This window comes from Nomascus leucogenys, chromosome 15 (assembly GCF_006542625.1).
Source record: "Nomascus leucogenys isolate Asia chromosome 15, Asia_NLE_v1, whole genome shotgun sequence".
Lineage (NCBI taxonomy): Eukaryota > Metazoa > Chordata > Mammalia > Primates > Hylobatidae > Nomascus > Nomascus leucogenys.
The window spans coordinates 71426502-71452828 of NC_044395.1; the positions used below are offsets into that span (position 1 = coordinate 71426502).

At 41.5% G+C, this 26327-nt stretch overlaps 1 protein-coding gene and 1 long non-coding RNA gene across 2 annotated transcripts in view; one reads left to right on the forward strand and one right to left on the reverse strand.

The window, feature by feature from the left end:
* The window catches only part of LOC115830492, a 60189-nt gene that overhangs the window by 3022 nt on the left and 30840 nt on the right, over window positions 1-26327 (forward strand). The gene's annotated exons all lie outside the window — the stretch shown is intronic.
* On the reverse strand, window positions 13641-24665 carry LYVE1 (lymphatic vessel endothelial hyaluronan receptor 1). The gene is made up of 6 exons (XM_003254937.2): window positions 24298-24665; window positions 20018-20189; window positions 19755-19894; window positions 16259-16564; window positions 15586-15664; window positions 13641-15059 (listed from the first exon to the last, which is right to left on the reverse strand). Exons 1-6 carry the CDS (start codon window positions 24380-24382, stop codon window positions 14873-14875), a joined length of 969 nt encoding a protein of 322 aa, XP_003254985.1. The 5' UTR covers window positions 24383-24665; the 3' UTR covers window positions 13641-14872.

The following is a 26327-nucleotide window of genomic DNA, read 5'->3' on the forward strand; positions in this document are numbered from 1 at the left end:
ACACGGGGAGTGAGGGGGTGTTTCAGCCCTGTTTGTGTTACAGCTCTTTCAGTCCTGCCATTTGGCAGGTCCCAAGTTCTTGTCCCACATCCAGGAATAATGAGGTATGTAGACAACTGGAGGGTGAGTAGGGTGAACAGGTGCTTTATTGAGTGACAGTATAGCTCTCAGGAGACTCTGAGTGGGTAGCTCCTTTCTGCAGGCAGGTTGTCCGGATGTCTGCCCAGCTCTTAGCTGAGAGAAGACCCACAGTGGGTGGCTCCTTTCTGCAGGCAGGTGGTCAGGATGTCTGCTCAGCCCTCAGCAGAGAGGAGACCTGGAGTGGGTAGCTCCTACACGCAGGCAGGTTGTCCCCATGTTTCTTGAGTCTGGCTGAGCCTAGGGTATTTATGGGCTCAAGAGGGAGGAAGTGCATGCTGATTGGTCCATGGGCAGCAGAAAAAGTGCCATAAGTTCTCACTCCAGTGTGAGGACCTGGCAGCCCAGCCCCCAGGCTTCAGACTCTCAGTTGCCTAAAGGTAGGGTTTTGCTGAGGACCCACCCCTTTTTGCTCAGGAGCCTGTCTGCCTCATGCCACTATCCATGGCACCAAGGCTGTTTGTGCCAAGGGGAGCCTGCAGACCCACACTGAACTGCCCTCAGCGCCCCCTCAGCTTCCCCTCATGCTCATCAGCATCCAAAGTCCAGAAGGGGCTGAAGTGGCAGGGGGCTGGCATGTCAGTGTTGCCCCAAGCATGCACACACCTGTCAGATTGTGACGGCATCTGGGCTTGACCACAACTTTGCTCTGCGCCAGAAGCAGGGAGAGGCCAGACAGCAGGAGCAGGCACTTTCAAGCCTGTGGGGACAAGGGACTTCCTGGGCCGCTGAGAGCACAAGGATGCCCAGGTCCACATCTGTGGTTGGGCAGCTGCAGCTGTGCCCAGGAAGGCAGGGCTCCCACCCCACCAACTCAGAAGTGGGTGGGGCTTCAGCCTGTTCCTGTTTTCATGGTTCTGTGGAGTGTGCAGCCCTGGCCAGGCCTCCCTTACTGCAGCTTGCATCTTTCCAGCAGCTGCTCCAGATGGGCTGCCACTGCCATCAATACTATATATAAAAATTAACTAAAAATGGATCATACATCTAAATGTAAGAGCTAAAATCACAAAACTTCTAGAAGATATCTTAGTGACCTTGGATTTCTCAGACTTCTTAAAGATGGCACAAAAAGCACAAACTATAAATGAAAAAAAAAGGATGAATTGTACTTCATCAAAATTAAATACTTCTGCTTTTTAAAAGACTCTGTTAAGAAAATAAAAAGGTAAGCCACAGACTTGGAGAAAGTATTTGCAAACATATATTTGGCAAAAGACTTCTAACTAGAATACATAAATAACCCTTACAACCCAATAAGAAGACAACCCAACTTTTTAAAATGGGCAAAATATTTGAATAGACATTTCACCAAAGATTTATAGATGACAAGTGCATGAATTAATACCATTAATCATTAGGGAAATGCAAGTTAGGAAAATAATAAGGTTTCATGGTGCACTGTAGCTACTAGAATGGCTAAAATTTGAAAGACAGATCATATCACGTGTTGACAAGGATGTGGAACAACTGAAATTCTTGTATACTGCATGTTGGAAATGTAAAATAATACAACAATTTGGAAAAGAGTTTGGCTATTTCTTAAAAAGCTAAATATACACCTACTACATGATCTAACCATTTTACTCCGAGGTATTTACCCAAGAGGAATGAAGGCATATGTCTACACAGAGGCTTATACATGAATATACACAGCTTTAATTGTAATAGGCCCAAACTGGAAACAACCCAAATGTCCATCAATAGGTGAATGGAAAATAAATTGTGGTATATCCACAAAATGGAATATTACTAAGCAATAAGAAGGAATGGTTGATTGGTATACCTCAACAACATGGATGAGTCTCAAAATAACTATTTTGAGTGAAAGAAGCCCGATCCTCCCCCTCAATAAAAGAGTACCTATGGTGTGACACCATTCATATACAATTCTAGACAATCCAAACTAACCTATAGTGACAAAATGCAGATCAGTGGTTGCCTGGGAATGCGGGGGTGGTGTTGTGGAGATGGATGGGAGGGTAGTACCACAAAGGAGTGGGAGGAAGCTTTTTGGGGTGATGGATATGTTCATCTTCTTGATTATAAATGATGGTTTCACAGATGCGTATGTTGAAACTTCTCAACTCGTACATTTTAATCATGCACAGTTTATTGTATGCCAATTATACCTCAATAAACTTGTTTAAAAAGGACATAGCTAGTTGAATTTTAAAGGGTTTTGTATTGTGGCCTAAACAGTCATGAAAAGTGCTCTGCACAAATTGCCTTCAACTTTGTAAAATAGAGCCGTTACTCCTTCTTATATCTCATGGGGAGTATAGTGAGGATTGACAACTAAAAGACTAAAATATTTAAAATCAGTATTAAATTAATATTATTAATGACATCTCTAGATACCTTCTCATCACAACAGCTTTCTTCTTCTTACCTTTGCATGAGCATAATGAATTAATTAGAATGTAAAACAGAACAAGACAGTAATAAAGATTATCTTAAAAACCAAAATAGAAGAGATTAGAAATCCTCTGTGGAATAGGAATTTTGAAGCTACTTTGCAGCAGAATAAGGAAAACTTTATTTTTCTTACATATAAAAAAGTATAAGAAAAATATTTGTAGGAAACCACATATATAAATAGTAAGAGTTATGGAAGAAGAAACCTCTAAGTTTTTTATAAGTTTTGTAAGTTTTTTATAAGAAGAAGGATCATTTTGCCATGAGTCTTGTAATTTGTAATGTATGTTCAGATTTTCATAGTTTTTTAAATAAGTATTTTCCAGTTAAAGAAAACACAGAGGCTTTGATAAATTCTAGTAAACATGGTCCTGTAGTGAAGATCAGGAAAATTGGAGACTTTTGGAATGGTATATTTTTTCTTCCTTTTATTTATTTATTTATTTATTTATTTATTTATTTATTTATTTATTTTTGAGGTGGAGTCTTGCTCTATTGCCAGGCTAGAGTGCAGTGGCACAATCTCAGCTCACTGCAACCTCCGCCTCCCAGGTTCAAGCGATTCTCGTGCCTCAGCCTCTCGAGTATCTGGGACTGCAGGTGTGCACCACCATGCCCAGCTAATTTTTGTGTTTTTAGTAGAAATAGGGTTTCACTATGTTGGCCAGAATGATCTCAATTTCCTAACCTCATGATCTGCCCGCCTCGGCCTCCCAAAGTGCTGGGATTACAGGCGTGATCCACTGAGCCCAGCCTGGTATATTTTTTTCTAGGAAAGTATGTCCAGTGTCTCCTGCTTTTTTGTAAGGTCACTAAGCATCTGTGTTAGGACTGTGGGAATATATGAGGAAGACCCTGAGTGGCTATGGATTGTAAACATTTTTAACTTTCCGTATGTAATTCACAAAATCATAAAGTTGAAAAAGACTGCCTAACAATCACCTGGTCCAATATTCTTCTTTTAGAGGTGAGGAAGCTGAGACCCAAAGATGGAAAGTAATTCATCCAAGGAGTACAGAGCAAGTTAATTAAACTGGGTTAGAATCCAGATTTCCTGGGCACTAGTCCAGTGCTTTTCCTAACAATACATTACTGCTTTTAATTCTATCAGTGTAGAATAAGAGGAACACTTAGTCACCTACAATTAAGATGAAAGCTTCATCATTTTCTAGGACTTTGAGGCTTTTCTATCTCGTTGATTTCTTCTTTCTGGCTGCTTCTACTCAAACTTTATTCTCAGCCCTCTGCTCTTATTTTTTAAATGTTTGGGGCCTGGGGGTGGGTGTGGTGCTCATGCACTCACAGCTTTAATTTTCACCAGTATTGAGATGGTTTCCAAATCTACATTGCCAATTGTTATCTTTCATTGATGTTCTAATCCTGTATTTCCATATTTACACATAATATCTCCCATAGGAATGAATGTACCACAGCAAGGGTGCCTTGATTTCCATACTAAAGTGGCTTCAGAATTCCAGTGTATCCGTGCTGGTGTCAGTCAATAGCAACCGCAATAGTTCTTGGCAGAGATGGCAGAGCCTGGAGAGTTCTGTGGTTGCTGGAGGAAAAGGCAGCAGTCTCCAGTGGACAAGACATCATGTAGAGAAGTAGCACTGTTACTTGGTAGATGCCACCTAGGATATTACCAGGGAATCAGCAGTAGAGTCTGGCAGAGTCAGCAGTGCCTTGTGGGTGTGGCAGTGCCCAGAAGATACAGAAGCAGTGCCTAGTAGGGGCAGCAGTACCAGCTAGATGTGGTGATACCTAGAGGAAATAGTTATGGAGGAAGATGGACAAAACAAGGGGAAGTGGTCAGTGTGCCTAGTGGGAGATATGATAGTACTCATTGGAGTAGAATTAGTGGAATTAGTGGAGTAGAGCAGTGGGAAAACACTTAATGCCATGTGGAAAGTGATCACACTTGCTTGTGAGCATATTTGAGTCACCTGCTTCCAGATAAACCTAGAAGTTTGTTGTTTTGCGGGGAGCAGGATTCTGCTTTAATCAATTCAGAGAAAAGGTTACATTGGCGCATCCCAAGCCATCATTCTGGGAAAGGAGAATAAAAGAAGTTTGGATATTACAACAAAAATAATTATCTTTGCCCCCATCCATACTTCATTAATATCAGCTAATAACCCTCAGTGCAGAGTTCTCTGAGAAAACTCTTTTAAGCATATGGCTTAAGCCTGGAGGCCTAAGTAGGATCCACAAAGAGAAAGATGCAACAGGGGCTGAGTCCAGCTATCTAACTCCATATGTGGAATAGAAGTAATGGTAGAAAGTGGCTAACCTGCCTCTAGGGCGCAAGTCCTGCCAGAGGCTGAGACAGAAAGCAGACAAGTGAGTGCCATGAATGGGTGCTGAGCTTTAAGGTAGCTCAGCTACCTTGAAGTTTAAGGATAACCTCACCAATCAGTAAAATGTGTGTGCCTACCAGTAAAAGTCTTGGTCTTTTTTCAGTAGGCTTAGCAACTCCTCTTCCTATGAGTGGGGAATTGGAAAGGGGACATGAAGAAGTGGGAGCAAGGATGGGAATATTCTCTTGCTTATGTTACAGTCTGAAGTGTTCTCCAGCTCTGATTGTCACCACATGACGTTTTTCCTTCATGCAGATGCAGACTCCCCAGCTTTCCCACTGGCTACCGAATGATTATTATGTCGTTTTGATTGAGTATATTAGTGCTTTGATCTACCTGCCTTGGGGTTTCAGGCTTGGGGCAAGATCTCTTGCAGGCAAAGCCTTGTTTCCGTCCAAATCAGGATCAAGTTTGCCTCTTGCCTCTGCCCAGATACCAGTCAATACCAAGGGTGAGTTGACATAATTTCTGATGCCTACTAATGGTATATGCCTCATCCCACCCTCCTTTCTGGATTGACCACCCAGACATATTTTCCATGCTGGATCTTCATATTTAGACATCCTCTCCCCATATTTTTACTACATAGAAATTTCTGTTATGTTCTTTAACTTGATAGTATATCTTTGATATATTCTTTTACTAATCTTTACTAATGGAGAAAACATAACATGATTTTAAGAATTTGGTTATGATACTATAACATCGTATCGATGTTATATAACATCAATGTTTTATAACATTGAAGTCTTTGTTATTACTGTTATCATTTATGATGTTGACTTTGCTGAAATGGTGACCTTCATAGGTAAAAGAATATGCACAGTGGAGTACTGAATTAGGTCTTTTGGTATTCTTTTTTTTTTTTTTTTTGAGACGGAGTCTTGCTCTGTCACCCAGGCTGGAGTGCAGTGGTGCGATCTCGGCTCACTGCAAGCTCCACCTCCTGGGTTCGTGCCATTCCCCTGCCTCAGCCTCCCGAGTAGCTAGGACTACAGGCGCCCGCCACCATGCCTGGCTAATTTTTTGTATTTTAAGTAGAGACAGGGTTTCACCGTGTTAGCCAGGATGATCCTGATCTCCCGACCTCATGATCCGCCCACCTCGGCCTCCCAAAGTGCTAGGATTACAGGAGTGAGCCACTGCGCCTGGCCGGTCTTTTGGTATTCTTAATTGATTTTGTCTTTTTTCTATCACAAAAATATTTTCAACTTCACTGAAGGCAAAATTCAAACAAAATAACAGTGGAGTGGTAAAATGAGTCTGGAAGTTATCAAAAAGGATTCTAATTTTCAGAAAATGATAGCATTTAGTGCAGAATTTTAGATTGCCAAGAAAGCATCCTAGGCTTCAAAGACTAAAATAGAAATATAGAGAACAAGGAATCAAATTTTTGCCAATACTTATTAGCTTTGTTGTTACTGAGGGAACTCAATTTGTTTTTAATTACCCACAGTCCAAAACACACTGCAGTTTAGTTTCTCTATTAAGATAAATATCAGTTTGACTCACAGAAGTGAGTCAATGGCCAACTCAGGGAGTAAAGTTCAAGTATAGTAGCCTTTATGCATTATTCTGGCTTGTTCATAGTTGCATTCTACACCAAAATAAAGTATTCAAGAAGAACAAAATTTAAGTGGACAGAAACAGCCCTGTACTGAGTGACCTTAGCACTTAATGTAGATAACTGGATAAAGGTATAACTTGCAGCTCATGAAATCTCAGTGAATGAATGTATACATGATGAATGTATATACATGTATTCATTCAACATTTAGTCACAGCCTACTCAGTAAATGTGCTAGATTTACATATACTACCCAAGTGCTAAGAATGCAAGGAAAAATAAAATATGTACACAGTTAACATAATACAATGTGGCATATAACACAGATGTATAAACAAATTTTAAAAAGAAGGAATGAGAAAAGTTCATTAATGTGATAGGAGGCAGCCTTCTAAAATGGCTCCCAATGATCTCCTCATCTTGGTGTTCATGCCCTTGTATAATCCCTTTCCCTTAAGCATGGGCTGGACATAGTGACTTGCTTCCAACGAAGAAAATATGGCAAAAATGATCGGATGTCACTTCGAAGATTAGATCTAAAAGATTATGACTTTCATCTTGCTAGCACGCTTCATCTCTGGCTCTTCTTGCTTGTTGCTCTGATGAAGCAAACTGCTATTTTGTGAGCTGTCCCAAAGGAGCGGTCTGCTAGGAAAGAACTGAGGGTAGCCTTTGGCCAACTGCAAACAAGGAACTAAATCCTATCAACAACCACGCGAGTGAACTTGAAAGTTAATTCTATTCCAGTCAAATCCTGAGACGACTAAGCCCTGGAAGACACTTGAATTGCAGCTTTGTGAGAGACCCTGAAGCAGGGGATCCAGGTACCCATGCCTGGTTTCCTGATCCACAACAATGTTAGATAATAAATGCTGTAAAAGTCATGAAGTTTTCAGATAATTTGCTTTGCAACAATTGATAACTCATACAATTAGGAAGAAAAGGAAGGTGACTAAAATAGAAGGAATGGCAGTTGCAAAATGAGAGGGCATTGTAGAGATTAAATTCTAGAATGGTAAATGAATTTGTGTAGCCATAGCATGAAGTATCCTTGCAGGAATGAATAAGGTTTGAGAAGAGGATTCAAGGTCAAATTGTAAAATGCACTCAGTGTCGTTTATTTCACTGTTCCCTTACAGAAAACTCGCCAACTATTTTAAACAACAAAAAAAAGTTTAAGACAGGAAATTAGGTACTTATAAAATCATTGGAAGGGCTGGAGTAATAATTTCTGGTCTCAGCCCCAGGAATGCCTCCCAGAACAATTATCTCTGAATGGGTCCACTAGGGAAGTTTCCATCTCCTCTATAATAACAAAAGTGGGGAAGCAGGAGATGCAACTGTAATAGGTCTGTTGCTCAATGTGCATGGGAAGTCAATATGCCAAGACGCGGGGTTGCAGCAGAGAAAGAGGTTTAATCATAGATAGGGCTGCTGAATGAGGAGACAGAAGGAAACTTCAAATCTGTCTCCTCAGGGAATTTGAGGCTAAGGTTTTTAAGGGTTTTGGAGTGGGCCAGAGTATGGAGATCACTGACTGGTCAAAGAGTGCAGGGGAAGTCATGTGACAGGAAGGTAAAGAAATGATATTCTCTCTCTCTCTAAAGAAAAGGAGGGGGCAAGAGCTCATTGAAGAAATGGTTGATTCTAGAACCAGGGAAAAATAAGATACAAAAAAAGATAACAAAATAAGAGGACACTGGAACATCTTATAGTGCCAGAAAGTAGGGAAGTGCCCAATAAAAACACAAGGGAGTATGTCAAAGGGATACAGGAGCAAATGGAAAGAGCTCCCAATAGTCCCAATAGTCAGTCTTGGAAAAAATTGAGCAACAGCATAAATAAAATAGTATTGTATTATTACCTAAAGTAGAAAATATTCTTGAGTCCATACTGATATGAATAAATTCTTTAAAAAATAATGAGGGGGAATAGATGAATCTCCTGCACAGGAAAAGCCCAAATAATTTATGTAGATATTCCACTTTTGAGGAAGCAGAGCATAACTCCTTTCTAATTAGGTGTGGGTTGTGCATAGTGACATCTTTCCAAAGAATATGGTATAGAGAAGAGTAACTTTACAGTGGAGAAACCTGACAAACACTACCTCAGCCAGGTGCTTAAGGTGAACATCAGCAGTGATAGATCATGTTGATATAACATGATGAAAATGGCACTGTATTTCTGTGGTCTTCCTTCCCAAAACATATAGCTCCAGTGTAGTCATAAGAAAATATCAGAGAAATCCCAGCTGAGAGATATCCTATATAATACCCAAATAGTACTTCTCAGAACTGACAAAATTATCAAGAACAAGAGAAGTCAGAGAAGCTGTCATGGCCAAGAGGACACATGATGACTAGATGTAACATGGTATGCTGGGTGGGCTATTAGAACAGTAAAAGGACATTAGGTAAAAACTAAGGAAATCAGAATAAAGTATGAACTTCAGTTAATAATAGCATATCAGCATTGCTTCATTAAGTTACAAATGTACCATACTAATATCAGTTATTAATAACAGGGGAAACTGGTGTGGATGTATGGGAACTCTTTGCACTATTTTCATATTTTTTTGGTAAATTTATTCTGAAATAAGTTTTTTTTTTTTTTTTAAAGTAGTCTTCTAGATGCTAAAGGAGGAAATCTTAAATCACATCGGCACTGTTTGGAAATTTGGGCATTTCCTGAGGAACATAGAGAGAGGAGAGAATTCCTATTTGATTTTAGTATTACGAAAAATGCTCTTAGATCAAACTTGACCTTATATATAGACTATTACAGGAGTAACCCACTAAATTTTATTTATTTTAACTAGAAAATCCAACTAACAAATAATTGCTTTTCCTCCTGTTTAGAGGCTATGATATTACTATTATATAAATATTAATATATTGGTTTTCATCCATAGTGCCTGTCTCATAACTCCCAGAGTCCTTGTTACAGTCTTTTGTTACAATGTTGAGGTGCTTTAGGGCTCAGGAGCAGGTCTCAGGAAACAGAATCTCTCTCTCTTTTCTTTTTTTTGGAGACGGAGTCTCACTCTTGCCTAGGCTAGAGTGCAGTGGCGTGATCTTGGCTCACTGCAACCTCCGCCTCCTGGGTTCAAGCAATTCTCCTGCCTCAGCCTCCCGAGTAGTTGGGACTACAGGTGCACGCCACCATGCCTGGCTAATTTTTTTGTATTTTAGTAGAGACGGGGTTTCACCGTGTTGCCCAGGCTGGTCTTGAACTCCTGAGCTCAGGCAATCTGCCTGCCTCGGCCTCCCAAAGTGCTAGGATTATAGGCGTGAGCCACCGCGCCCGGCCAACAGAGTCTCTTTCTCTGACCTTCTCCTGTCCTCCTTTTACCTGCTCCAAGGCAGGACTCTAATCTGATTGTGGGTCAAAGACCCTCATTCCAGACAGAGTCCTGCCCCATACTCTGGAGGATGAAAAGCTGCACAGAGAGGCCAAGGGGAACCTGAACAGGCAGGCCTTGCTGGGCTTCCCAACTCAGTCTGTTAGTATGAGGTCATATCCTTTTTGTCCAATCACATTTCTACACAGTTGTCAATCATGCCTATGTAAAAAACAAAAAGGACAGGGTTTGGAGAGCTTCCGGATGGCTGAACACATGGAGGTTCCTGGAAGATGGCGCGGGCATGGAATCTCTGCACCCCTTCCTCCCTACCTGGCCCTACACATCTCTTCATCTGTATCCTTCGTAACAACATTTATAACAAACCTGTAAATGTGTTTCTCTGAGTTCTGTGAGCAGCTCCAGCAAATTAATTGAACCCAAAGAGGGGGTCATGAGAACCCCTACTTCAAGTGGGTCGTCGGGAGTTCTGGAGGCCCAGACTTACGACTGGTGTCTGTGGGGTGGGGGGCAGTTTTGGGGACTGAGCCCTCCCCATGTGGGATCTGACGCTGTCTCCAGGTAGATAGTGTCAGAATTTAATTAGAGGACACCCAGCTGTTGTCTGCGGCTTGTTGTGTGGGGAAAACTCCCTTACCTTTGGTCATTGAGTTCTTTGTTGATGACTGTTGTGGTGGTGTGAGAGCAGAGGTAAAACAAGGCTCGGGAGTTTTTCTGAAACAGAGGCTTAAATTTTATTTTTTTCAAGCATGATATTTATTTTTTGTCTTTTTTTATTATTATACTTTAAGTTCTAGGGTACATGTGCACAACGTGCAGGTTTGTTACATATGTATACATGTGCCATGTTGGTGTGCTGCACCCATTAACTTGTCATTTACATTAGGTATATCTCCTAATGCTATCCCTCCCCGCTCCCCCCACCCCACAACAGGCCCCGGTGTGTGATGTTGCCTACCCTGTGTCCATGTGTTCTCATTGTTCAATTCCCACCTATGAGTGAGAACATGCGGTGCTTGGTTTTCTGTCCTTGTGATAGTTTGCTCAGAATGATGGTTTCCAGCTTCATCCATGTCCCTACAAAGGACATGAACTCATCCTTTTTTATGGCTGCATAGTATTCCATGTTGTATATGTGCCACATTTTCTTAATCCAGTCTATATTGATGGACATTTGGGTTGATTCCAATTCTTTGCTATCTACAACTAGAAATACCATTTGACCCAGCCATCCCATTACTGGTTTATACCCAAAGGATTATAAATCATGCTGCTATAAAGACATATGCACATGTATGTTTATTGTGGCACTATTCATAATAGTAAAACATTTTCTTTTTGGTGTGAGAGACCCTCCCATTCCTTAGTAAAAATGTATTTACTTGCATGTTATTATTGTCTTTACAAACTTGTTTTTCCCTAGAGCAATTGATTTTGCTTTAGGTACTAGCTGAAGGTCTAGAGGCAATACAATTTAGGATCCTTGTCTAGAAATCAATATGATTCGATTCTGTTCAAGCCAAATGATATCTGTAGACTCCAATTGTGTGCAAGCCCTGTGTGGAGCCTCAAGTCATCTGCGTTAGTCCAGCTTCCTATTCTTGGAAATCAGCTTTGCTTAATTGGACCTATATTGGCATGTTAATGTTTGATAGTGGCCTGGCCTTTATAAAAGCATACAATTTTGCAGACCACTCCTTGTCAGGATAGAGTATCTTTGCTCAAAGGAGTGGATTTATTCTGTGTGAGCCAGGGAGGCAGGCATGGAGAAGGGGCATTCTGAAAGGGCAGGGAAGATCCTTTGCACCAGCTGAAAATGCCATCACGTGGCTCTCCACCTGCCTCTTTTGAAGACTGGCTGTGGCGAGGTGGACTGTAGGTCTGAAGTGGGGAGATCCCTTGTATTCTTCCAATTTCTCTTTGTTCAGTGGAGAATAAAGAAAATTTAAATAAGGAGGAAATTTCTAGACCAAGCGCTAACTTTAGCTATCTGTGACATTGGGCTTCATTTTATTTACTCTGTGAATGAAGGGTCTAGAGGAAATTATTCTGGATCCTTCTGAGCCGTACATTTTCTGACCCTATGAACTGGCTCAGGTAGGTCTTTGTTGAGGTTGGTGTCTACATCAACGAGGAGGCAGTTCTCAAAGTTCTTTAGTGGTTCTCTTTTTCTCCTTGTCATTGCCAATGGATTTAAGATAGATTCTGTGAAGTTGACACAGGAGTCCTAAGTTGTTTTCCTTACTTCACTCCTGTTGTTTGTGGTAAGTGTCCAATTTCAAGCTTGCATATTGGAATAGTTTACATTTCTATATTGGCTTTTGCAAGAGAAGCACTGTGGTGTAGGGAAAGGAGCATGGGCTTTGCAGTCACTCTGACCTTTACCATTTAAGTAGACCTGTGACCTCAGAAAGTGATTTAACTTCTCTAAACATCAAGTTTTCTGATTAATAAAAATGGCAGTAATTATCCTCACCTCTCAGGGAAAGTGTAGAGATTAAATGAGGCAACATGTAAAATGACTGCCACTTAGTAGATGCTCCATAAATCAGCCAGCCCTTCCTTCCTTCCTTCCCTCTTTCCTTCCTTCCTTCCTTCCTTCCTTCCTTCCCTCTTTCCTTCCTTCCTTCCTTCCTTCCTTCCTTCCTTCCCTCTTTCCTTCCTTCCTTCCTTCCTTCCTTCCTTCCTTCCTTCCTTCCATAATCATGGAAGTTACATTCTTATCAGTATGTTTGCACATGATATTTGGGCTATTGAGTGATTTTATGTGGCTGGGTGGGGTTTTCTCCTCCCCACTTCCTCCTCCTGGATAGGGCACAAACCTGTTTAACAGGAGAAGATGGTAGCATTCTAATATGTAGTAGATGCCCACAAGATGGGAGATGTGGTGTGGGAGATCTGTTTTTTTCAGCTAACACACAGAGGGAAGATCACTACTTAGGTGCTTTCCCTCTTTTCTTCTTTACTCCCTGAGAAATGGATGAAGCTGATAAAGCTTAAGGACTGACAAACTAGTTTCAAACTCATAGATTTACTGGGGCAGGCAGGTGATATATATGAGGGACATGGGCTGGGTATGAAGAAAAGGCAACAGTGTTAGCAAAGGGCACCTTTACTTTGGCGTGAGTGTGCAATAGAGAGTCATGAGGACTGTGGTGAAACAAAGAGCAGACCCCATTGAAAAGGGACAGCCGCTACTCAGTATCAGATAATGATTGCTATGAGGGAACATGGGTTCTTTACTTCCAGATCTTTCCATTTTTAGAGGGAACCCAGAAATGTAAACATGTGAAATCTCTTGATTTTTAATGCCTGGCAATGAAACCAAATTTTAAGATTATCTCCGTGGGCCAACCGGAAAAGATTATGCCAGCAGGTTGTGGCATCTGGGCTAAAGGAACCATAGAGCTGTGGGGTCACTGGTGAGGGGAAGAAGACAATTAGCAGTCTAAGGGGGAGGGAAAGAGAAAACTAGAGAAGCAGGACTGTCAAAAGCGAGACAAAGGAGCCATCCTGAATCTCTAGTTCCCTGGTGAATTCTGAAATGGATGGAAATGTAGGGCCAGCATCTCTAGCAAAGGACTGTTTAATGTGTATGTACTTGGCCAACTCAAAATAAAATGTTTGGAGCATGAATAGCCCCATATGATATATGCTGTTTGGTTGACATATGCTTGTATTTTAACAACCAACGTTGTCCCTTTTATTTTTGCAAACAATATGGTATGATCTGGTCCTCACTTTAATTTTACACAAAAGGTATAATGCATCTATGTAAATAAGAAAGCAAAGAAGTTTTCTAAATGCTTTAATTTTTTGTCACAAATATTTCTGCATCTCTCAGGCCCTTCTGGAAAAAGGAGGGCTAGTGATACATTTGTTAATGGCACTTTAAAAATGTACTTTGGTATATAGAGGTAACAATGTACTTCTTAGGTATGTTAATAATAAATTAAGCTTATAATGGTTGCTGTATTAGAGAAAATGAATAAGATTAGTCTCAGCAAAAATAAAAATTGGTTTGGAAGTAGATAAGCTAGGGATATCAAAACTGAAAAAAATAGCTTCCCAGATAGCGTTCTACTATATGCAATTTTTGATGAATAATATTCAATTACAGAGTGTAACACCTTGCACAGCACTTGACATGTAGTAGCTATTCAGCAAATGTTTGTTGAATTTTATTACTTTTTAAACAAATTACTGAATAATTTTCCTCAGTAATCATTTCTATAACTCAGATAAAAATAGAAATTTATAAGAGTTTTTATTTTTGTTACTTATAAAAGTATATTTCCTAGAGAAAATATCAGCAGTGGTAGAGACCAGAAAAAGTAAGTGTGTGTGTTCTAAACAATGATTCCAACTCAGTGTGTTCAGAGAACACTTTGACCCTGTCTGTGTTTACAGTCCCTGCTGACAGTGTACTGTGGTATCCTCAGCCTTGTTCTATTTCTTTCTTTATTTTAGCTTTACAGAGATTAGGTCTCAAGTTATGAGAATCTCCATGGCCTTCAGGGGCTAAACTTTTCTGTCCTTCTTTTGCTCTTACCAGGCTCAGAAGGACATGCCAGGTGGGATACGTGTTTCTCTTTCAGAGCTGAAGAAAGGATCTGAGCTGTGGAATCAGTAGAGAAAGCCTTGGTCTCAGTGACTCCTTGGCTTTCAACCCACCTAGCCTCAGGCAGCCTGGAGGCCTTTTTACCGCTGGATACTGATGAGATGTTTTAGGTCCTTGCACTTTGCAAAACTCCTTTTTCCCAGTGGGATATTATTAGGACAGCCAGGCTAGAAAGGCCGTGGGAAGCTTTGGAGGTAGGAGGATAGGATCCAGACAGGGTTACAATAAGAAGAAGGGCATTCTCTTTGGTGCACTCCATAGTCCAATGGCAGTCCTGAGATGATTCCAGTTAGGAACCAAGGGTGGACTTTCTTCTTTGGTTCTTTGGCCCTTTTGATTTCCCCAGCTGGGGCAGAGTAAGGAGCATGAAAGAAACCAGCCTCAGGTGTGTCTCCTCATTTCTGTCTCATCTAAACTTCAGCTTCCAGGCATCGCACAGTAGTTTTGCTTGGACTCTTGGGCTCTTCTGGGTTTTTATCAGTTTTCTTTGATTCCTCATTAGGGTTGCTATCATTGGCCTTCTCCTCCTTTACTACTTTGGTTTCAATCATTTCCTTCTGCTGATTCTTGTTTGTAAAAGGGAAGGCCTTCACATACCTTTAGGCATAAACATGAAATTAAAGTGAGAGACTCTGTGTAACACACATAACGATAGATAACACTTTTTGGCCATGGTACATATTGGCACAGTACACTGGATACCTTTATTTCAGAGTGATGCCAGCACATGCATGCTCTAATACATTAAGACATCACCACCTTAATGGATTCATTTAAATTGTACAATATGTTTGCAGGCCAGACTTTAGGCTGACCACGTAACTCTTCCAACAAAACCAAAGAACCAAAAATCAAATAAAGCATATAAATTTTCCCCAGATGCCAATTTTTTTTATTTCTTGATTTTCAAAGGACAGTCATTGACTGATGGCTGGGTGACATGCATGTGCTGAAATAGAAAAGATTGAGCAGAAGGGAAAGAGATGAGATGAGCGAGAAATTTACAGTATAAGAGGACTGCTATCTCCATTTTGATCAGCAAAATACCAGTAGCGACCCTGAAAAAGCACAGGATAGAAACGTGACAAAGATTACAAGACTAGCAGTACGCCAACAACCGTACCTTTTGACATAGCAAAATCCAAGACCAGCTGCAGCACCAAAGAAGAGGAGAGCAAGCACTAGCAGAGCCGTGGGGACGCCTGCAAGGAACAGAGACATGGCCTGTTGGTCCTTCACTTAAACATTGTGTGTAATGCTCATTGAATGAGCCAGGTGATTGAGATAGTAGACAGTACAGGAGAAAAACCTTCTCTGTAGCCCCTTATGATGTTGGGCCCACACCAGCTTCTTTGCTTCATGCTTGTTGGCCTTGCTTCTCACACTCTCTCAATTCTATCAGTTGCAATATGACAGAGTTCATTTCTCCTCCATGGCCTTGAGACCTACTCTAGTCAACAAGCCTGCCTGAGAAAGAGATGACTAGAATAAAGTCATAGGCCTTTAGGGTATATATTTTAAAAAGAACTTCTGCATAGGAACAGATAGTGATTTATTTTTAAAAGTCTTGAGTTTTCAACAGTGAAATTCTTTTATACTTATACTTTTTAGCTTAGTCACTAAGGTTCTTTACAGCTCTCAGATTCTATGACTTTATGAAAGTTGAGTTTGTGTTAAGCTTTTATTAGTATTTGACAGATCCTGAGTGCCTCATCTGGAGACAGGCAGGATTCTATGAATTGTCTGTTATGCATGAACATACATACACACGTAACATAGACAGAGAAACCATTTACCTCCAAACCCAGCAGCTTCATTCTCGAATGCTGCTTTATTTTCAACAAATGGTTCAGTTTCTGTAGACATGGTGCTAGTTTCCATAAAAACTTCTGTGACACAAATCAATTTTTTTCTCCGTGGAATAGAAGTGGAAGCTGGAGCTGGAGGAGTAGTAGTAGGGGCAGGTATTGTAGAGTAAGGGGACACCACCGAGTAGGTACTGTCACTGACAATAAATTCCGTTGTGTGTGTTGCAGTTTGAATGTTGAATGTGGGATCTTTGGTGGTGATAATTTCTGGAATGCACGAGTTAGTCCAAGTATCTGTTGGGAGAGGGAAACATGAAATAAAAGTATTGCAACAGCCTCCTAACTGTTCTTCCTGCCTCTAGTCTTAGTACCTCCAAACCCCTTATACTGCAGCTGGAATGGTCTTTAAAAAGCAAATCTAACCATATCACTTCCATCCTTAGAAGCCTTCAGTGGCTATCTTTGTTGTATGGCCTACAAGGCCTTCTGTGATTTGGCCCCTGCTAACATGCCAGCCTCATCTGCTCTTTTTCTCTCATTGCCCCTGCCATACTGAAATTATTTGAAATTCCTTGATACACTTTATCTTACATCCAAGCCTTGCACCACGATGCTTTATTCACCTTTATGACTCTTTGCCTCTTTTTATTTAGCTTACTCTGACTCATCCCTCAGGCCTCAGATTGACCCTGTTTTTCTCAGGCAGACTTGTTGACTTGATTGGGTCCCCAGGCATATGTTCTTGTACTTCCTTGTTACAGTTCTCCTTACACTGTTCCCCACTGGACTGCAAGCTCTCTGGCAGCAGAAACCCCATCTGTCTTGGTCATCATGGTATGAGCACTGTGTGTGGTACATAGCACATGCTCAATAACTATTTGATGAATAGGGAAGGAAGGAAAAGGGAAAGGAAGGAAAGTATAGATTGGAAGACCAAATATACACATGTGGTGTCACTTTGGGACAAAGATATGCTAAGAGCTGATATTTCTGGGCTCATTAAAAAAAAAAAAGTGAACAAAAAGGGGCCAGGAGAGGGATAAGGCTTTGCTTTCCAATCTGTTGCATGTGCTAGAGAGGAAACACTTGTTAAAGCATCTTAATCTGAGTTGACCATGGCAGTAAGTGTTTAAATAGGTATCTCATTGAACAATATTATCAAACCCTTGTTTACACAGGAGGAAACTGAAGTTTAGAGAAATTGAATAACTTGCCCAAAGTCATAGAGCTAGTAAATGGCAGAGCCATGCAATATATTATAATATAAATTTGCATCTATTTTAAGTCCCTAATTATTTATGGCAGTGGGTAGCATCAGTTGGGGGTGGGGGGGGGTGCTAGCGGAGGGATAGCATTAAAAGAAATACCTAACGTAGGTGACGGGTTGATAGGTGCAGCAAACCACCATGGCACATGTATACCTATGTAACAAACCTGCACGTTTTGCATGTGTATCCCAGAACTTAAAGTATAATAAAAATAAAATAATAAAATAAAATTATCTCTGGAAAAAAGAAAAGAAATACACGGGATGGGAGTACAAGTTAAATGAAACCATGAAGAAATAGACAAATCCAAGTCCTCTTCCTCTGGCTCTTCTCTGTTTAGTCAGAGGGCTGGGTATCATCACATTGCCAGCTGGCAGGAAGGCAGTTAAAAAGCAAAGCCATTTGACAGGCATGGGCTGGCTATGAGGTATGCAGGCATGTAGCTCACCAATTCCCCAGCCAGTGATGATAGACCAAAGAGGCAGAGAAGGGAAGGAAGATGGCAAATACAATGTTAGGAGAAGCCCTATGTTCCAGTCTTGATTCTGCCACTAACTGACTGTAGGACCTTGAACAAGCTAAGCCCCTGTTCTGAACTGTAGTTGTTTCATCCATGAAGTGAGGGAACTGGTCAAAGTTTCTCCATGGGCCTTTTCTGTGCCAAAGCCCTCCAGATCAGGGAACTACTTGGATCCTATATTGCCTTTCTGGGACAGTTTTTGCTAATATTGGCTGGTACACATTTATCTCTCGGATCTTAGAGAATGATCTTGAAATCTATTCTGTGTATGACCTCTCAGCCACCTAACCTTCAGAAGGTCAGATAGATGAGTATGTGTGAAGAGTAATAATCAGACAGGGGTCCTTATGACAAACTGAGAGCAAGTGAGTATTTAGTAAAAGAAAAACTTTCTGAGAAGTACTTAGGTGAAGCACTTGGGCTAAGGCAGCCAAGGTCTTCAAGCAAGGTTAGTGGGTGACTTCATGACCATGAACAAATCAGTGCTACCCTCCAGGTGTCAATCTTTTCCTTCATAAAATGGAGACTGGGTCTGGTTCTTAAAATTATAAAGGAATGTGGAACAGTGGAAAGAGCGCGGTTTCAGAGTTAGACCTGAGTCTGAACCTTTACAGTAATGAGACCTTAGACAAATGCATTTACATCCTTTGAACACGGTTTCTTTTTTTTTTTTTTTTTTTGAGACGGAGTCTCGCTCTGTCGCCCAGGCTGGAGTGCAATGGCATTATCTTGGCTCACTGCAAGCTCCACCTCCTGGGTTCACACCATTCTCCTGCCTCAGCCTCCCGAGTAGCTGGGACTACAGGTGCCTGCCACCACGCCTGGCTAATTTTTTGTATTTTTAGTAGAGACGGGGTTTCACCGTGTTAGGATGGTCTCAATCTCCTGACCTCATGATCCACCTGCCTCGGCCTCCCAAAGTGCTGGGATTACAGGCGTGAGCCACTGTGCCCGGCCTGAACTCGGTTTCTTTATTTGCAAAGTGGGGATGATAAAGCATATCTCATAGGGAAGTTGTCAAGGTTCAGTGAGATAACCTAGTACAGTAAGCCCTATGGATCTGTAGGTTCCATGTAGGTGGAATCAACCAACCTTGGATTGAAAATATTTGGAAAAAAGAGAAAAATAACAATACAACAATAAAAAAGCAAATAATACAGTACAATGACTGTTTACATAGCATCTACGTTGTATTACGTATTGTAAGTAGTTTAGAGATAATTTAAAGTGTACAGGAGGATGTGTGTAGGTTATATGCAAATATGACCCCATTTTATATCAGGGACTTGGGCATCTGTGGATTTTTGTATATGCTGGCGTGCTGGAACCAATCCCCCACTGACACTGAGGGACGACTGTGCATTGCTTTGTCCATAATGGATGCATTACATACATCTGTACCTTTGTTTCCTTCCCTTCTGCCTGCTTATCTTATAGGATGCAGGGATGGTGGCAGTGGTAATTGAGCCTCCTGAATGTCTTCTCCTGTGTTGCCGTTCAGTTATATCTCTCCTAACTTTTTCCTCTGAGGGGCATATTGCCACCCCTAGCCTGGCCAGAGAGACAGTTTTGGGAGAATTAGATGGCCGTGGCTGTGATTGCTTCTGCTGCTGCTCAGGGTTACTCTTCCCATACAGGTCTCAGAGTGAGAGATACCCAGAGAATGCCACGTGGAAAGGCTGCAGATCAGACTTACCAGATGAGTTGTAACAATAGGCTGCAAACTGTCGGCTCACTGGAACTTTCCAAATCAGGACACCCACCCCATTTTTCCCACACTTGGGGTTTGGGCTAATCCTAGAGATGACCACGAATCCATCTCCAACCCAGCCATAGCTGTAAAAGAATACACACTAGTTGAACAGAAAAATGATTAGAAGGCTTCATCTCTATTGCTGAACAAGAACACAGAGCTAAAAAAGAACTTCAGCAGTGACAGTGAAACCAGCTTTTTCTCACCTGCAAGTCTCAAAGCTAGCCTTCAAGGCTGTTTCAACTTGGTCCTTGCTGGCCAAAGTTAGTCCCAGCAGCCTACAGGCCTCCTTAGCTTCTGTGAAATTCAGCTGCAGGTTTGCCTTTTTGCTCACAAGAGTGATCCCCATAATTCTGCATGACACCTGGATGGAAAGCTCTGCAAAGGAATCACATAGGTCCTCAGTTTGCTGCTGTCCTTATTTCCAGCCCTCAGACTCTCCTTCCTAGCAGAGCATATCGTCTTGATGCAGCAGGGAGGTCTATCTGGCCGGGACTGGGGTTTAGAATAACAACAGGACACAGACCAGGCATTTTCCACAAGGACCGTCTGCTGGGCTAGATGGATGCTTGTTCTTGTCCAAGCTGTAAATGTCGCCCGATCAAAATCTATCCCATCCCACCGCATTAAGATGCCTTGCTCACCACATAGGGGCTTTGGCTACCTGTTGTTGGGGTGCAGTCTAAGGGAAGCAGTTACTGCAAACCTTTCTGGCGTCTGTAAAATGAAGCATCTGAGACTTTGAGAAAGATAGAATTCAGGGCTCTAGTTAATAGAATAGTTAGCAATACCCCAAACCAATGTGGTTTGGGGACACTACTATTTGTGAGATGGGCTGCAAATGTCACACTTGTTATAAAGAATGTGAGTGCTCTCAGTTGCAGGTCTTTTGGCCGTTGGGGGGCAGGCTTACTCAGAAGTTGCTGGAGGACCTGGCAGTAAACCTTGAATGGCAGAAAAACTAAATAAAGAAAGCAGAATTTTAGAGTCAGACTTGGGCTTAGATCTAGCATATGTCACTTGCTAGCTCTGTGACCTTAGCCTAGTTACTTCATCTCTTTAATCTTCAGCTCTTTGAGCCTCCTTGTTTATAAATTCAAGAGAGTAACAGTGTCTACTGAATAGGGTAGTGAAAGTTAAATGAGTAAATTCTAATACAAATGTTTAGCATAGTGCCTGCCACATGGTAGGTGCTTAATAAATCACACATAACATTATCATTATCTTTAAAGCATTTTGGTTTTGGTCTGCTAATGGTTGATTACCCCACAGAAGCTGACGCTGTTGAATAGGTAAGATATGAATAATATTTCTACTCAAAATCTAATGGATTTCGGAATTCTTTTGAACCCTCTTCTCTGGGTTCTGGGATGTATAGACCTGTATGAAATTGCCAAGTTGTATTGTATTCAAATACATTATTCCTACTGGGCTTCATCCACAAACATCCATAAAAGAGCATTTAAATCTCTCAAGTAATTGCTTGTACACAGCTCTGTGTATTGGATGCTCAGTCAAATGCTTTGACCACTTTCTAGGTTGATATCTAATGGAAGTTTCTTTTTGAAAACATGGAAGGAGGATTTCTAAGTCCTCCATATGAACCTTGCTGTGGTGGCAGATTGGGAGCACACACTCAATTATGCCTGATTCTAAAACCCCAGTTCCTTTTTTTTCCTTCTTCTTTCCCAAGAGATGGATCTTGCTATGTTGCCCAGGCTGGCCGTAAATTCCTGGGCTCAAGCAATCCTCCCACCTCACCCTCCCTGAGTAGCTGGAACTACAGGTGTGCACCAGTATGGCCAAGCAACAACCCCAGTTCTTTTTTTTTTTTGAGACAGAGTTTTGCTCTTGTTGCCCAGGCTGGAGTGCAATAGCGTGATCTCAGCGCACCGTAACCTCCACCTCCTGGGTTCAAGCTGTTCTCCTGCCTCATTCTCCCGAGTAGCTGGGATTACAGGCATGTGCCACCACACCTGGCTAATTTTGTATTTTTAGTAGAGACAGGGTTTCTCCATGTTGGTCAGGTTGGTCTTGAACTGCCAACCTCATGTGATCCACCCACCTCGGCCTCCCAAAGTGCTGGGATTACAGGCGTGAGCCACTGTGCCTGGCCCTTTTTTTTTTCTTTTTTGAGACAGAGTCTCGTTCTGTCACCCAGGCTGCAGTGCAGTGGCATGATCCCGGCTCACTGCAACCTCTGCCTCCCGGGTCCAAGCAACTCTTGTGCGTCAGCCTCCTGACTAGCTGGGACTACAGACGCGAGACACCATGCCTAGCTAATTTTTGTATTTTTTGTAGAGATGGGGTTTCACCATGTTGGCCAGGCTGGTCTCAAACTCCTGACCTCAGGTGATCCACCCACCTCGGCCTCCCAAAGTGCTGAGATTACAGTCATGAACCACCGTGCCCAACCCGGCCCCCAGTTCTTAACAATGACACTGTTTTACCTTTCACAGTGCTATAAGGAAATGAACACAGACACACACACACAGACACACACACACACACACACACACACACACACACCCCTAGGCTGAACTCCCTGAACACACCGTTTACCCTGAAATTTGGCTCTTTTAGCTCATGAGCTTGCTATTGCTCAGGTCTCTTATAGCTACTTCTTTGGGAATGGATTGCAGAGGTTTATTTGTCACATTATCAAGTGGTCTTACTACCCTCTCATCATATGTCATTTGTAGTCTAAATACTATTATTTAGAGGAGCGATAGACTTATTCTAGGTGGATAGACTTAGCTCTGAATATTTTTTCTATTGTTAACTGGCTGTTGGGACATCAGGCAAGTCAGCATTCTCATCTGAAAATGGGGATGGATATATCTTCTTCACATGATTTTTATCAGAATTAAATTAGATAACTTGTACCTAGCAGAGGCAGGGCCCAGTAGGAAGTCAACAACATTAGTCATTTTATGCTTTCCTATTTCATTTAGGGATCAAAAGAGGGAGCTGGAATTTAAGGGGGTACTCCAGTAACTCCTTCCTTAAGATTTCTCAGGAAACAGCAAACATCATAGTAGAAATAGTGTATGCTTAGGCGTTAGATATAAGGATGTGGAATCAGATAATAGCATATGCTTAGGAATCAGATAGGGCTGAATTCAAACCCAATATTTATTATGTACTGCCTGCATGACATTGGGCAAGTCACTTCACCTATAAACTGTCTTCTTGAGAGGATTAAATGAAATTGTATATAAACACCTAGCTCTGGATCACTATATAATTGGCCCTCAAAAATAGTTCCCACCCCCATTCACTTACCTTCATCAGCTACTTTATTCTGCAGTCATGGTTATGATGACTTTTGGTTGTTTCCAAAAATGTAATTTCCTTAGGAAATCTTTTTCCCTTGCTGAGGATAATCCAGAGTGTGATGGAGTCATTTTCAAAACATAGTGTCCAATAGTTTGAGTAATGGCAGCATTGTGGGGAAAAATAGTCTCCCCAGAGGATTTCAAAGAGGACCAAACTTATTTGAAAGTAACAGTATTTTAAAAAACTAATCATGTAACTCTGACCTTTCTTATAAAATGTAATGCAACAATATATAAATCAACTCTGAATGTCTGTTTCTAGCATATTTTATATCTCAGGTCATCTTCCAGCATAGGAACACGCATTTTCCTATTAAAGTGCTCAGATTTTCATTTGCCCAGAGCTGCAATGAGTGATTTGTGGTTACAATTTTTTTGCCTACAGTGCAAAATGAGGTTTCCATTTAGGCATCTCAAAAGCCCAGCAATCACTTTGTCATTCCTTTAGTAGACAGCCGATGGCTTAATTTTCAAACTTATATTTTTACAGATTTTTTTCAGCTAATTTGCTATTTACTGAATATTTTTTAAAAACATTGCACCTCATTCATGGTATGATAAAATCAAAATTAAAATAATTATGCTAACACTCCCAAAAAACATAAAAATAGGCCAATTTTAGTTAAAGTTACCCATTATTCCCAAGCTTAGTGATTGCTTTAAATTTTTTACAATCATGGTTTGCTTCTTCAATGAAATACTTAAAAAAAATTATTACTTCTGGATGCAGTGGCTCATGCCTGCAATCCCAGTACTTTGGTAGGCTGAGGCAGGAAGATCACTTGAAGCCAGGAGTTCAAGACCAGCCTGGGCAACAAAGCGAGATCCCATCGCTACAAAAAATTTAAATACCACCCATAAAAAAAAGAGTAAAAATCAAGTTGTTTCTCTTCAATGTTTTATTTCAAAATGTCCTCATTAAAAATATTCCATAACCAAAAGTAAAAGTCCAGATGATACAAACGTAAATGTCAATCATTTTGGTGAAGTTGACGATATGGTGGTATATTTTTGGCAGAACAGTACCACCAATTAGACCTGCCGTTGACATTGAGGGTCACCCTCATTCCCAGAAATCCATAGTCAACAGCTTAGGAGGCTTAGGACTGAAGCCTTGCTTCAGTTTGGAAATCTGGTAAGAAACCTACCTTCTGCACGCAAAGAGCCTTGGACCAGGAGCCTTGTGGTCCAGATGGAAGTGAGAAGCAACACCAGGCTGGGGCACCTGGCCATCGTGCCTACCCCTTCAGAGCCAGGGAAACACCTCAGATGGCCACTGGTGGTATGAGAGGCAGATGCTCAATAACTAGTCCGGATGGAGAGTTCTGGAACTATGTTGAGGCTCACACTCACTGCTCCACTTCATAACCGAGACATCCGGATTTCCCTGCTTTCAAGCTTCTGACTTGTCAAGGTCACTGGGGGAAATGAGTGACGTCCCTTGAACGCCCAGGCTGTACTTTGTGGATGGCCTGCTGGAAAGTTTAGCTAATGCTGACTCAGAAAACACACAAATGAGGAAGGCAGATAGCACAGTGTGAACTGCTAAAGGTTCTCCCAATTCCCATATTCCCTGCTGTTCCTCCTCCCCCAGCAGCTCAGTTCTCACACCATTCACTGTTACTGCCTGTGGAGTCCATCATTTATGTACTCCTAGAAACATCTCTGTCCCTAAAGGAGACTGAGCATAGGTTGTGCTTCTTTTCCTCCCACAATCAGTGATTTTTCCACCCAGCTGTTCGGCCTTGTGATCTGCAGGGTATGATGCTGAAGCTCATGAAAGTAAATATCCATTTAAATACTGAGTCTAGAACTTTCTGCCTTCCTTTGAGTCTCCTTTTACACATTTGAAATCTCTACACCACTACAGGTGATTCCTTTTTCAAAGAAACCAGGCACATGTAAACATTCACATTTACATAACACAAGGAGGAGGGCAATTTACAAAATTAAACATTTTACACTTTCCCCAAGGATTTTTAACTTTACAATAGTAATCACCTCAGGGGTCCTTTATAAAATAACTTTCTCTTAATAACTCCTTTAATATTCTGGTAGGCCAGAATTCAAGTCAGACTCCACCTTTCTTGTTCCACGAACATGAGGTTTATCTGTGCTGCGTACCAGCAGAGTGTACTCTTATGTTTTTCCAGCTGGATTTTCAGTGGTTTTTGCTTCATGGTAATTGTGGAGTTCTAGCTTGTAAGCAATGTCTTGGGCAAAGCTTTATGAGATTTTTCCAAAATGAATGTCTTTTATAGGAAAAGTATATGGATAACGAATTCTTTTTTATATAAGTGGTACTGGTCATAAAGTTAGATATTTGCGTGAAAAATATCAATAACAAAAGGAGAATCTGCTCTAAACAAATGCAGAGAACTTGTAAGAGACCAGGGTAACAGCCCTTACACATCTCCAATACCAACCTCATAACCTGGGTGAGCACAAGCCCCAGTTTCTCAGAAACGTGCATGACTCTATCTTCACAGTACCAGGGAGGCAGACAGGCAGAGTCCTGGCCTCTTCGTGATTATTCTTAAAGCCTAACACCAACACCATGCCTGAAAGAGAGCTAGCTTTCTAGCATTTGTTCACTTATTATAAAAAGAATGAAGACAGGAAGGGGAAGAATGAATCAGGGAAGGCAAGGCTTTGTGTCAAGGAGGAGAATGAGAGTCACAGCGATCACCAGCCATAGAATTTCTGGAATACCAATGAAGAGGCCTTAGAAAGGCCGCTGTGCCAGCTTTCTATTGCTGTCCAACAAATTACCATAGACTTAGTGGCTTAAACAGTACTCATTTATCATTTCACAGCTTCTATATGTCAGAGATCTGAGTGGGCTCAGTTGGGTCCTCTGCCCTGGGTCTCATGAAACTGACATTAAGGTGCTGGCTGGGCTGGGCTCTTACCCGGAGGCTCCGGGGAAGAATCCACTTCCAAGCACATTCAGGTTGTTGGCAGAATTCATTTCTTTGAGGTTGTGGGAATGAGGTCCCTGTTTCCTTGCAGGGTGTCAGCCGGGGACCATTCTCTTCTCCTAGAGCCCTTCCATTTTCAAAGCAGCAATGACACACTGAGTCCTTCTCACACTTCTAGTCTCTCTTTCACTTCTACAGTTAGCCAGAGAAAGCTCTCCGCTCTTTTAAGAGACAGGGTCTTGCTCTGTTGGCTGGAG